The following is a 13,591-nucleotide window of genomic DNA, read 5'->3' as shown; positions in this document are numbered from 1 at the left end:
GGCAGATTGATTATATCACACTCCCACAAACCCGCCAAGGCAAGCGCCATGTGCTTACAATGGTGGAAGCAACCACTGGATGGCTGGAAACATATCCCGTGCCCCATGCCACCGCCCGGAACTCTATCCTGGGCCTTGAAAAGCAAGTCCTATGGCGACATGGCACCCCAGAAAGAATTGAGTCAGATAACGGAACTCATTTCCGAAACAGCCTCATAGACACCTGGGCCAAAGAGCATGGCATTGAGTGGGTATATCACATCCCCTATCACGCACCAGCCTCCGGGAAAATCGAACGATACAATGGACTGTTAAAGACTACACTAAAAGCAATGGGTGGTGGGACATTCAAACACTGGGATACACATTTAGCAAAGGCCACTTGGTTAGTCAACACTAGGGGATCTGCCAATCGAGCTGGCCCTGCCCAGTCAAGACTTTTACGTACTGTAGAGGGGGATAAAGTCCCTGTAATCCACCTAAAAAATATGACAGGGAAGACGGTCTGGGTTACTCCTGCTTCAGGCAGAGGTAAGCCCATTCGTGGAATTGCTTTTGCTCAAGGACCTGGATGTACTTGGTGGGTGATGCAGGACGATGGGGAAGTCCGATGTGTACCTCAAGGGCATTTGATTTTGGGTGAAAATAGCCAATGAACTGAATTGTATAATGTCAGTTGCTATATAATACTGGATGTCATCACTACTATGGTTGCTATATGCTATATCAACAGTATACAGTAAGAATCACTCAAATTAATTAAGAATGAACTTTGAGGAAACCGAGCAAAGTACAGCGGTGATGGAATCAGAACTGGCTTCAGCATGCAACAATCTAACACCACACACCATCTCTCCTGCCCTGAAAGACTGTTATGACAGATGAAGCCCAAAGTCACGGACTAAATGAACTCAATGGACATTATGTGGACATTTGTGGATGTTTATGGACATTTTACAGACATTTTACAGGAGTGGTCCATAGAATAAGTGGGGTGGTGGTTAATGAGGATGTATTGGATAATGTGGGACCTGAGCATGACGTAAATGGTATGGAATAAGGGGTGGATACTGTCCTGGTTTCAGCTGGGATAGAGTTAATTTTCTTCTTAGTAGCTGGTAGAGTGCTCTGTTTTGGATTTAGGATGAGAATAATGTTGATAAGACACTGATGTTTTGGTTCTTGCTGAGTAGAGTTTACACCAGTCAAGGACTTTTTAGCTTCTTGTGCTCTGCCAGGTGCATAAGAAGCTGGGAGGGAGCATAGCTAGGACAGCTGACCCAGACTGGCCAAAGGGCTATTCCATACCATATGACATCATGCTCAGTATATAAACTGAGGAGAGCTGGCCGGAGAAAAAGGGGCGATTGCTGTTCAGGAACGGGCTGGGCATCGTCGGTGGGTGGTGAGAAATTGTGTCGTATATCACTTGCTTTACATTATTATTATTGTATTATATTATTATTATTACTACCATTCTATTTCATTTTACTTCAATTATTAAACTGTTATTATCTCAACCCACGAGCTTTTCTGACTTTCACCCTACCAATTTTCTCCCCTACCCCACGGGGGGGGGGGGAGTGAGCGAGCGGCTGTGTGGTGCATAGTTGCTGGCTGGGGTTAAACCACGACAACATACAACTGAATTAAGATCAGTTAGTAAACAATACAATTGCAGTAACTTGAATGTCTTCTTTAAATAACGACTAGTTAAATGGATCCTCATTTAGTTTACTTTATAGCCACTTTTCCATCTATTGTGTTTGTTTTTCACACAGGCGTCTCTTGGCTGAAGCTGCTCTTCAGAAGCTGGATCTGCAGACTGCTGAACAAGCTTTTGTACGTTGCAAAGATTATCAAGGTATTAAATTTGTGAAGCGTCTAGGCAACCTGCAGAGCGAGTCAATGAAGCAAGCGGAAGTGGCAGCCTATTTTAGCAGATTTGAAGAAGCTGAAAGAATGTATCTGGATATGGACAGAAGGTAATTGCATGGAGTCATCTCAGCAGCAAATAAAGAAAAAGAATCTGAAAAAAGAATGCTTGCCTTAATTAAGGAATGGCTGTTTTAGCACTGAAGACTCTTTACCAGTTTCTGGAAAGACAGAAAAGGATCAGATGGAGAGAATTTTGTTGTATCCATAGATAACCAATTCTATATGTAAATCAGCGCATTCCAAACTGTTTGCAAAACCTCAGCTGCTCTAGGTAGTGCTGTGTTTCATAGATGTTTTTTCACAAGTTTTGTCAGTATTTCAACTGGGATTCCAAAAATACAAACAATCAATCTTAACTAATGTTTAATTTATGTACTGTGGCTCTTAGCTAGTAGCCAAGTACACATTCTTTCCAATTGCATATACAGAGTTTTTAATGAGCTGTAATCTCTGGAGAGACAGAAAGGACTCTGGATGAAATTGTGGACCAATCAATGGAATTTTAGCTCAGGAATGAAAAAAAAAAAAAAAAAACCACAAAGCAAAATTACAGTATTACTGGGAAATATAAATTAACGCTAAGTAATTAGCTAGACCACTGTCTTTACTGAAAAAAGATAATGAGAAATAATAAGCAGCAATTGTACGATGTAGCCTGTAGGTGGTGGTCAAACATGAAGAAGCATGAATCACTTATGCACATGTGAAATTTTTAAGCTTTGATTAATGGAGCCATGAAAAAATGTAGGGAATGATGGAGAAAAAACTATTTCTTCTTTCACACTGTAAGAATGAGAAACCTTCCTCTTCCCCGGTAAGGAGTGTGGGGGGACGGCAGGAGCTGGGGAGAGATGCACATTAGAGCCTGGTAAAGGAAAACTTTCTTGCACATAATACATCAGCCGATGGAAGTATGCTGGTTTGGAGAGGTGGATTGCCTCATAAGCACTTCAGCTGCACTCCAACACCGATTTTTAGATATGGCATATTGCTTTCCACGTGGCTGAAAAGAAATTTGGCCATTATAGGATTGCAGAAGTCAAAGACTTACTTTTCTTTACTCGTTTCTTCAACAGTAAAGCATCTTATTCTCCAGCTACAAGAATATGGGAATTCTGTATTGACCTTATGTGTCTCCCCACCACTAGAAATCATAAGGACCTACCATAAATCCGGGTGAAATAAATCTATTTTTCAAATACAATTTTAAATTTTTTAGACAGATGCTCTTATTTAGCTGACTGCATTGACTTGCTATTGCCTTCCTTAACTCACTTGTAAGTTTAGGGCATTTTTAAAAGAAGTGTATAGAACTCTCCCATTTACTTTCTATGCACCTGCAGAATTACTTCTATATGAAGTAATATAGAATTATTCTATATGGTGGAAAAAACGTGCCAGACACGGTGGGTCATATGTACACATGAATAATAAAAAAGACAGACTGCTTCTGAGTCCTTTCTCCTTCATCCAAAGTCATCTTGAATCTGAAAGAGAAGTCTCTGAAATCCATGTTATTACATCTCAGCTTTAGCCTCCGTTATTCATATTCCTTGCTCCTTGTCCCTTCCCCTAATCTCCCTTCTGCTTTTAGCTTTTTGCAGCTGCAGCCATCTATTGTAGCCATCAGCAGTGAAAGATAAAGAATGGTATACAGGATAAGAGGAAACCTGAAGTAGCATCAGCCCAACTGTCTCACCAGCTGCTCATTTAACTCCTCACAATGGAGTATGGCTAATTTGGAAGTGCATACGTGTGATGTAACCTGTGAGCTCTCTGAGTATTTCCTTTTATGGAATACTGTTTAAACTGTAAACAAGCTATCCGGGACCATTGTGATACCTGTGATGTAGGTTATGAACATGAAAGTACTTTTGGATGCTTTTCTCAAGATTTTTGTTAGCTATTTTATTGTCTTTGACTTTTTCCTCCTATTTTCTGTTTATATTAGGGATCTTGCCATTGGACTACGGATAAAACTGGGAGATTGGTTTCGAGTATTGCAGCTATTGAAAACTGGCTCAGGTGATTCAGATGATGCCCTTCTTGAACAAGCACACAATGCTATTGGAGATTATTTTGCAGACCGCCAGAAATGGTAGGTTCTGTAGAGGACCTAGTAAGAAGGAAATTACAAAGAAAATGATAAAACTGATAAAAAGACTTAAGTTATGAGGTGGGACAGATGTCAGGAAAGTCAGGATGCAATACATGGGATAATTTTGGAATGATGAGATTTAGCTCAGACCTTGATGGTTCCATCACTGCATGCACCTTTAAACAGAGCGCTGTTGATCAACTATCTAAAGAATGAAGGTGATAAAAATCTTGGTTTTGCTAGAAGTCTGTTTGCTTCAAAGGAGGGGGGAGAGGGGGGACAGAAATACCTATACAGTTGTATTAGGCTGGATATAGAAAGTATTAAAGAAAACAAAAAAAATCAGTTAAAAAAAAAAAGTAGGAGAGAATAATTAATTATCAGTAAATTTCAAAACTAACCACAAACCTTCTAGAATGCTTAAACCCAGAAATATTTGAAAAGGTCCAGAGTTCTCTCTGACCTGGATCTGTCTTCAGCTATTGCCCAAACTGGGCACCCAAGGAAGATTTTAAGAACAGTGCACGCATACAATGGTGTTTCTCCAGAACACATTTTGCAGTCAGGTACTTACTGAGCCAGAAGTGACGTCTTCATAGTTAATAACTTGAAGAGAAATTTTCTTTCATGAACATTTTTTTTTCTTGCCTTCTAAGCCCATGTAAACTTTCAGCATCCAGAACACTGTCTCATAGAGTTCCACAGCTCCACTATCTATTGCAATTACCCAAACTATATTATCACAAACAACTTGGGTCCCAAGGCAGTTGAAAACTTGTGATTAGATTTTGAAAGCTGATTTTTAGATGCTTCAGGTAACTTTGGAGAATGGTCTTGGAGATCTTAGTGCTTGTGTTTTAAAATACAGAGGCACAACAGTAAAGCCCTTTTCTGAAAGTTTAGCTGTAAGTTGTCCATTATCAGCCACGATCTGTGCAGATGTGGGAATACAGTTTTAAGATTCCTTGACTTCCTAACCTTATGCTAGTCAGAGAATCAATCTTGCTACTACTTCAATATAATTATCTCTAAAAAGTAAAACTTTCAGTGCATTTTAGAAAAACAGTGAAATTGTAGCTACAAAAGCTCTCTCGAGCAAAGGTACCTATTTAAAGTAATGTAATTTTAAATTTACAAATGCAAAAGGCTTACACAATGAGAAGCTTCACTTGTGTTTATGTATCAGAAGCCACCACATTTTTTTTTTTTCTAATTAGGTTAAATGCTGTACAGTATTATGTACAAGGACGAAACCAGGAACGTTTAGCTGAATGTTACTACATGCTAGAGGACTACCAAGGACTGGAGAATCTAGCTAACTCACTTCCGGAGAATAATAAATTGCTCCCTGTAAGCAAAAAGCACCTTTCTTTTTCATTGTCTTATGCTTAACTATTTATTTAAAATTTCCCATCTTGGGAGGGTTAAGACAGACAGAGAGAAAGAATGCAGTATATGGCCTACTCACTTAAGCACAATGGTGTTACTTTGGTATTGATCTCCAATATTACTGTTGTTTTCATACTCCATCATTCTTCCTTTCCTTTATTGTCCAGGTTCCCCGGAAAGACCTGATTATTCATCATGCTTTATGGCCACATGGCTAAGTCATAATTCACTGCTTCCCTCCCCAAATTGTGGCATTTCTCTCTAAAATAGATATGCTTCACTGAGAAGTCACTCCTCATGGCTGGACACTTGCTTTAGCTTTCATTTTGTCGTCTAGTCTACATTGGGATTTTTCTGCCCCAAATTCTTCCTGGTTGCTATTCCTGGTTTAACTTCTTACACGGTATCTCTGGTGGGAATGCTGAAGTACAATGAAAATTGAAGATACTCTGCTGAAAGGAGGGAAAGTAGGTGGCATAGCCTGAAATGACCTACGAAGCAATAGCTAATGTAAAACTATGATATGATTGATTAATCCAAAATGCTTGAAAAATGCAAACCATGCTCATTTAATGCCATTTTCAGTTGTCTGAACAAAGCAAGACATCGCACTTTCTTTTTAACCTCTTTCTAATACTGACATTTCATTAAATACTCTAAATAGCAAGAACACAGTCCTTCTGGTATGATTTGATTTGAAAGAAAAATTTATAAATAGCTTTTTTAATTTAGAAGCAGTGTGTGAAAGTAGCACACTGTTCTGAAGATTTACAACAGTGTGTGTTGTCTTCACAGAATCCATGAAGCAAACAACCCTTTTTCCCTAACTTCTTGCAATTAAACAAGAATATAATAATATTGCTGTTGCTACGCAATGTACTAAAAATCTGGAAGTGAATTTAACACGGTGCTGATGCTTTTTGCAGGACATAGCTTATATGTTTGTAAGAGTGGGAATGTGTGATCAAGCTGTGTCAGCCTTTCTGAAATGTAATCGACCAAAGGATGCGGTAGATACCTGTGTACATCTCAACCAGGTAACACAGCAGTAGATAATCTGCTTTACCGATACCAATTTAACCGTGAGATTTCTATCCTAATGCCCAGTTAAATACAAATCCTTGTTAAGTGTCTGATGATTCATCATGATTTCTGGAAAATTCATACTTCAGTGCTTAAGCCAGTTATCTGAAATTAGGATTAGACTATTGGAGGGACAAACTTCTGCGTGTGTGTGTGGTAAGCATGCTCAGCATACAGACATCTGTGGCCTTTGCAGAGCCAGGCTGTGCTGCCTCCTGATGGAATGGGAGGAAGACTGGAGAGCTTCTGGATGCTCATTTTCCACATCCCCCTCCTTCCTTGTACAGATGCAAATGTATCTGTGGCTGCGTTAGGATGTAGCTGGAAAAGAACTGATCTGAAAAATGATCTGTATGTTTACAGCTAGAGCTGTTCCCCAGTGTGACCTACCTGTGCAAATGTTTGTGTCAATACAAATAAGAGAGACACTGAGGATGCCTATGAGGAACTTGATGTATGGGAATGGCAGGACTGGCTAGCGCTGTCTTTATGTGAACAATTTCCTAGTTTATGGATCTGAAGAGCGGTTAGGTAATGAGATTGAGCTAAGTTTCTCAGTCCTGCCAAACTTTTGATCGGAGGCAAACACAGTAGCCAAACTGTTGGAAGATCAGGAAAATTCACAGACAAAATGAGGCATATAGAAGGATAAGTAAAGTGTTACTGTTTGTGCCTTAAGCTTATCGGCTGAAGTCCTCTTTTAGACATGCTTTTGAAAGTCTGGGTTTTAGTAATAGCAGAAGTGTTGAAATCCACATGTCCGGCTGTGAGCAGCAATGAAGTGATTTTGCAAAGCTTTTACCAAAGCAGAAGCAACTGCTTTGTATGTGGTTTTGGACAGAGGTCCAGCATTTGTTTCACAGGCCTGCCGTATCACATGATTGGCAATGATGTTAGCATTTGTATTCTCTTGCTTTTTACTTTAATTTTATAGTAGCCTGGTTCTAAATGGTGATGAAGTATTGCACAAAAATGCTGCAGACTATTCATGGATAACCAGCTTGTTCTGAGAATGTATGTGAAAAAATGAGGTTGATAATTGTCTGTTTTCATTTCTAGTGGAATAAAGCTGTGGAGCTGGCTAAAAATCACAATATGAAAGAGATTGGATCCTTGTTAGCCAGATATGCAAGTCATTTACTGGAAAAGAATAAAATCCTTGATGCTATAGAACTCTATCGTAAAGCCAATTATTTCTTTGAAGCTGCTAAGCTCATGTTCAAGGTATTGCAGGTTTTATTTTTATGTCAAATAACTGGGGTTATGGGCTAGCTCTTATTATTTCCATGCTACTTTTATTTTCTTGGGGTTATTTCAGTGTTAACAATGTCCAGGCAATAAGCAGATGTCATTATAGAGGATACTGCAGAGATGAATCCAACCCTTAAGTTCAGGTATCTCTATCTGAAATAGTTACCCTGATGTCCTCTGTAGCCACTGGAGAGGAGACTTTCAGGGCACAAGCCATCAGATTTATTTTGAGACTTTCACTTCAGAATGACATGAACTGCACCTCAGAAAAGGTCCTGTTGCCTTGCATTGCCTAGTAAAGGAGTACAGCAGACCGACCTGGGTGCAATGTCCACGTTATTTTATATGTTGGGTGGATTAGTTTTATCTCCTTTATTTTTAAAAATAGCAATGTATGTCATTAACTAGAAGTTAAATTTTGGTATTTCTTCAATTGGTACCTTCAATTACAAACTGCTGTGGTGTGCTTTTAAGACAAAGATGTTGCTTAAGAGTTGGTTTGGCTGCAGAGATTTCTGTACATAGCTTATAAAGTCTGTAAGAGCGATATGTAATTTTTAGAGCAAATATTTGTAGTAAAATATATATATACGTGTATGTATGTATGTATGTTACTTTCAAAAGCCATTCTTTTCTGGGAAAACAACCAGACCTTATTGAAAGCTATGTATTTCTTTAAACTTCAGTGTTTAAAAATCAGTATTTTTTAGTTTATTTTTACATTAAGTCAATAGACTTATACATGGTTACACTGATTTATCGTTTCTGAGAATCTGGCTTTATATACTTGTTAGCTAAATAAATACAGAATAATGTGCATTCTTCACTTCGACGTTTTCATTTATAGTTCTGTTTGCAGTCTAAATTATTACATTTAAATGCAGAATCGTTTTTTGGCATCATTTCCTAGGTTTGTAAAAGCATGCAATTGTCCAAGAGAATGAAGCGACTCTTCTAATTTTTTTTTTTTTTTAATCTACATTAAATTCCTTGGTTTTGTTTTTTAAGATTGCAGATGAAGAGGCAAAGAAAAGGACAAAGCCTTTGCGAGTTAAAAAGCTTTATGTATTATCAGCCTTACTTATAGAACAGTGCCATGAACAAATGCAAAATGCACAAAGGGGAAAAGTTAAAGGAAAAAGTTCAGAGGTAGAGTGTCTTTTTTTTTTTTTTTTTTTTTCTTTCAGAATTCTGGAATGTGCTACCTAGTCAGAATAAATAAAGCTATCTTCATGTGAGGCTATTATGTTCTTTTAATAACGCTTTTTCCTGCTAAGAACAAAGCTTTCCTTAAAGCAAGTCTTCCATGAAAACATACTGTTTAAAGTATTAATTTAAAACATTTAAATCATATGTATTAATAGGTATTTTTCTTCCTAACTTTAATGTGTTTTTCTTAATGTTTTCATTGTAACAATGAAAATCATACTAAGAAACTTCAGATTTTTTTTTTTTTTCCTGCGAGACTCTCACTTTCCTGTTATTTGGAAGTATGTATCAATCCCAAAGAGAGATCTGTGATTAGATTAAGCTATGTTGGCTATAATTTAGCAGGGAGACGGCTCCAGATATGGAAGAAGAAAATGGAAGAATTTTTTTTTTTTCTGCTCACACTTTCATCTTCATATGCACAAATGAAATTGTTTAAACAAAGTTTTAAGAGATCTGGTGTTGAAATGCAATATTAATCCAAACTATGAACCAGTCTGCAGATGTGCACAGAATATGTTTGTACACATGTATATATTTATCTTTGAAAATCTGCACCATATGTTCTGCCTATGCACTGTATAAAATACCTAACAATGTTCACTTTAGGTCCATGTATTTATATTTTCCCTAGTTAACACAGACAGTGGTGTAATCACCAAGTACAGAAAAGTTCTTTTCATATATCCCCATTTCCTGCCGTATCTGTTTCGTATAAAAATTACTTGTGATACTGCTTTGTTTTCAGACTGCTTCAGCTTTGGCTGGTTTGCTAGAAGAAGATGTTCTTTCTTCAACTAATCGCTTCGCAGACAATGCTTGGCGAGGAGCTGAGGCTTACCATTTTTTCATACTTGCACAAAGACAGCTCTATAAAGGTTCTGTAGATGCAGCACTTAAAACAGGTAGGACTTCATTTTTAACCCTGTAAAGAAACTGTTCTAATTTTACAGACCTGCACAGCACATAATTTCATTTACAGTTGGCACATATTTCTATTCTTGCTAGATCCATGGAATTTAAAACAAAACCATATAATGAATTGAATATGGCTGCAGTCAAGATACCTGGAAAGTATTTTCTCGGACACAATGCAAATCTAACTTACAAAATATTACCTGGTTAAATTGGAGAAACTCTGTAGATGTTTTGTTGACTGTTTTGTTTCTTTCTTTAAATTATAAGGCATGCCTGAATTCACATCAGACCTCCCTGTAGAGCTTCATAAAAAATATATGGGAGTTAGAGAAGCAAATAGCGCCCAAGTAATGAAGGTCGATTTCTAATATTTCTAACATGTTTAAAAAAACCGAAGTGTGTCAAGAAGACACTTTAATTTCCCAGCCAAATCCCCTTATTTTTATTTATTTTTAAAAAGTGTCGAACCACAGATGCTTCAGTCATGTCAATGAAAAGACTTTGGTTCATTGTGTCCAATTTGTAAGATTAATACTGCCTACTGGTAGCAAATATTTCATACAGATGCTGGCACTTCTCAGAAGACATGTAGTAATTTCCTTGTTTTTTTTTTTTTTTTCTCATTTCTTAGCTCTTCATTTGCGAGATTATGAAGACATTATCCCTGCAGTTGAAATCTATTCCCTTTTAGCACTCTGTGCATGTGCAAATAGGGCATTTGATATTTGTTCAAAAGCCTTTGTTAAACTAGAATCCTTGGAAACTCTTAAGCCAGAGCAGAGGCAACAGTATGAAGACCTTGCTCTAGAGATATTCACAAGACACTCTCCGAAGTATAACAAAAAATCTGATCTGGATGACGTTCTTGAGAGGTAGGTTTACATTTATATGATACTGCAATAGTAGTACCATTTTTTCCTGCTATTGTCTGTATTTTGGGTTTTAGCAGGTTTTGTGTGACCAAGTGAATTAGGTGCTTTGCTGCTTAAAGCAAATATTGGGCAAGAATGATGCAGGTGTTAGCCACTTTGCAGAAAGAGTAATACAACACTATTTTATTTGGGAGAATAGACACTGACTGTATTCGAAGAACTAGGCATAAAATATAACTTCATCTTAATTTGAAGTGCACGTGGACAGAGCACAGGAGTTTTAGGACCTTTGATAAGGTGTCACATGCCACTGAAGTAATAATGTTACCGTTTGCATCACCATTGTGGTGTGATGCAAATGTCAACATGTGAATGTTTAACCATTATTAACCAGTAAGTCTCCAGTGTTTTGTGAATTACCTAAGTCTCCATGGTGTGAGAAGATGAATACGCCAAGTGAAAGAATTAGAATTTGAAGGGCACGCTTAAAGGGAAAGTCCTTGGAGTGGCTGTACCCACAATGGCGTCTTAGACAGATGTTTTCAGCTAACAGCATGGAATTTGCAAGTATGGAAATTGACTGCGAATCACTTCTATTTATAATGAATAGGGTTTTACCCTGTCTTGTTTGATTTTATTGTGCAGATGTGCTGAATCTCACTAGTGACTTTCATGTTCTCTTCAGAGGAATAAATGTGATAGTAGTGCAGGTGTCTAATTGGACCTTACCTTTACATGGCCTTCACCACTCCTTTTCACTCAATCTTTTGGACCTGCTGGTCCCGATTTGTTGACTGTATGGTTCTGGGGGTGTACATTCTCTTCTGTGAAGATTTACATACTTGGCTATGTTAACGGTGAAGCATTACATGATTTAATAACTTCTAATCAAAAAGTGGTGCACATCTGAGTAGAGAAGCAGTATTTTACAGATGAGCATCAGAAGTTTTGTAACTAGCTGTAGGCACAGCATTAGGTACTTACGCTGTTCTGCAAATTTCTACAAAACAAGTCTTCGTTGCGATTTTAAAACCATGGTTTTATTCTTTCAGCTTTATTTACTCTTCTCTTTCTTTTTTAAATAGTGGAGATGGGAAACTTCCTGTATGTGTTGCAACAGGAGACCCTATCCTGGAGTATCGATTCTGGATGTGCAGTGTATGTAAGCATTGCATGAAAGCCAAAGAAGCAAGCAATTACAACTTCTGTCCTCTGTGCCACAGTACAGCATAGTAGAGGACAAAGGACTGTTTATCTTCATATCTGTTATGTCTCCTAAAAATACTCTCTAAAGGGTTAGCATGTACTATAATGTACTATATTTTAAAATGCAACTCAGGTGCTGTATTGTAATAGATAGTGCCACTATTAGAGAAACATTTAAAAAAACAAAAAACAAAAAACAAAAAAAACCACAAGAGAAACCTTTACTGGTTCCATTTATGTGAAGAAATGACTTGTGTTAATAGACTCAAATTTTTTTGTTAGCATTTTTTTACAAAGGTTTAACGTAAAAGCATTCTTTTCTAACTATAAATTGAGCGTAGTTTCAAAACCACGCGAGTTGAATGTACGTTAATCTTAACACATTTTACTCTGAGCAAGCTCCATTTTTTTTGTTTTTGTAATTACATATGAAATGATTGGGTTTTCTCAAAATTCAGTTTTTTGAAGGAAGTAATTCCTGAGTTGAAATAATGCCAGAGTAGTTGTGATAATATTATTGTATACGTTTTTCTACTGCTGTTTTACTAGAGCGATGGTACCAGCTTAGGCATACATCTGTGCTATTTTCTTTTGCCAAGTGTATTTAAACCCACCATAGCAATAAAGGGCTTGCAAACGTTTCGCCATCGGTGCCATTAGTCCGCGTCTGGGTTCCTGAGCTTTGGTGATGTCTTCAACCAGTTACGGAAACCTCTGTGAGCCTTCAAACTGGAATCTGGTCATGAGCTACTTTTTACATAGCTTGAAGCGAGCTGCTGACATCTGCTGAACAGATTTCAGGAGCTGACTCCTCATCCCTTGGTATGCAGGCAGGGTTACGGGACGCTGCTTTACCTAGAGGTTGTGTTTTATTGCTGGGTTTGAGCCTCCGCTCCGGAAGCGCTGCAGCTCCTCGCTCCGCATGATGAGCTTTCCGCAAGACCAGCCAGCGCCTGGCGGCAGCCGCCAGCCCCGTCGTTCGCGTTGCGCGGGAGGAGAGCGCGAGGCCTCTTCTGCGCCGTCTCCCACGGCAAGTGATGCCTTTTGGTTAAACCTGGGTAAGAACAAACGCTATTTTGTATATAAAATATTAAAGATTACTAAATATTTTTTTTCTGTCCCGCTATTTGAGCTTCTTTTTCCTTCGTAGAAATGTGTACTAGAGGGCTGTGCCAGTTACGTCATTCCGGGCTGTGCCAGTTACGTCATTCCGCGCTGCGCCAGCAGGACCCGCGGGGGGCCGGATACCAGGCCGAGCCCCCCGTCCGCCCCCTTCACGGATCTCCTCCCGGCCGCTGCCGTACGCGTGACGTAAGGGCGCGCCCGCCCCCCCTGACGTCGCCGGCGTGACGTCACGCGGCCGCCGGGCGGAAGCGCCGGCCGGGAGCGGGAGGCGGCGGCGGAGGGGTGCAGCTGCGCCGTTGCCCGGTGCCCCGCCGGTGCGGGCCGGGGCCGGGGCCGGGGCCCGGGCCCGCCGTAACGGCCGCTCTCCCTCTCTCCCCGCCCAGCGCCGGCCGCCGGCTCGCCACGGCCCTCAGCGACCGGCGCCAGACCGGGTGCTTTGGGGTGGAGGTCGCCGCCGCCGTGGAGGACGACACGGCCGCCAGCGAGTGCCAGCCCGACTTCG

General features: G+C 39.4%; 1 protein-coding gene across 2 annotated transcripts in view; it reads left to right on the top strand.

Annotated features, from left to right (window-relative positions):
• The window catches only part of WDR35 (WD repeat domain 35), a gene marked incomplete at its 5' end in the record, with an annotated part of 52,434 nt that extends 40,086 nt beyond the window's left edge, over positions 1 to 12,348 (top strand). For both annotated transcript variants that reach the window (XM_082306696.1, XM_082306697.1), the window contains 9 exons: positions 1,782 to 1,985; positions 3,890 to 4,036; positions 5,254 to 5,386; positions 6,352 to 6,462; positions 7,568 to 7,732; positions 8,768 to 8,908; positions 9,717 to 9,873; positions 10,518 to 10,758; positions 11,844 to 12,348. In XM_082306696.1, the coding sequence (XP_082162822.1) occupies positions 1,782 to 1,985; positions 3,890 to 4,036; positions 5,254 to 5,386; positions 6,352 to 6,462; positions 7,568 to 7,732; positions 8,768 to 8,908; positions 9,717 to 9,873; positions 10,518 to 10,758; positions 11,844 to 11,991 (1,447 nt within the window). In that variant the 3' untranslated portion in view covers positions 11,992 to 12,348. The remainder of the gene's footprint in view (positions 1 to 1,781; positions 1,986 to 3,889; positions 4,037 to 5,253; positions 5,387 to 6,351; positions 6,463 to 7,567; positions 7,733 to 8,767; positions 8,909 to 9,716; positions 9,874 to 10,517; positions 10,759 to 11,843) is intronic.
• Positions 12,349 to 13,591: the final 1,243 nt, after the last annotated feature.

Source organism: Platalea leucorodia (genome assembly GCF_965183815.1).
Source record: "Platalea leucorodia genome assembly, chromosome: 3".
NCBI classification, from domain to species: domain Eukaryota; kingdom Metazoa; phylum Chordata; class Aves; order Pelecaniformes; family Threskiornithidae; genus Platalea; species Platalea leucorodia.
Note: the sequence above shows the minus strand (reverse complement) of the source record. Positions and strands in the feature narration are given on the sequence as shown.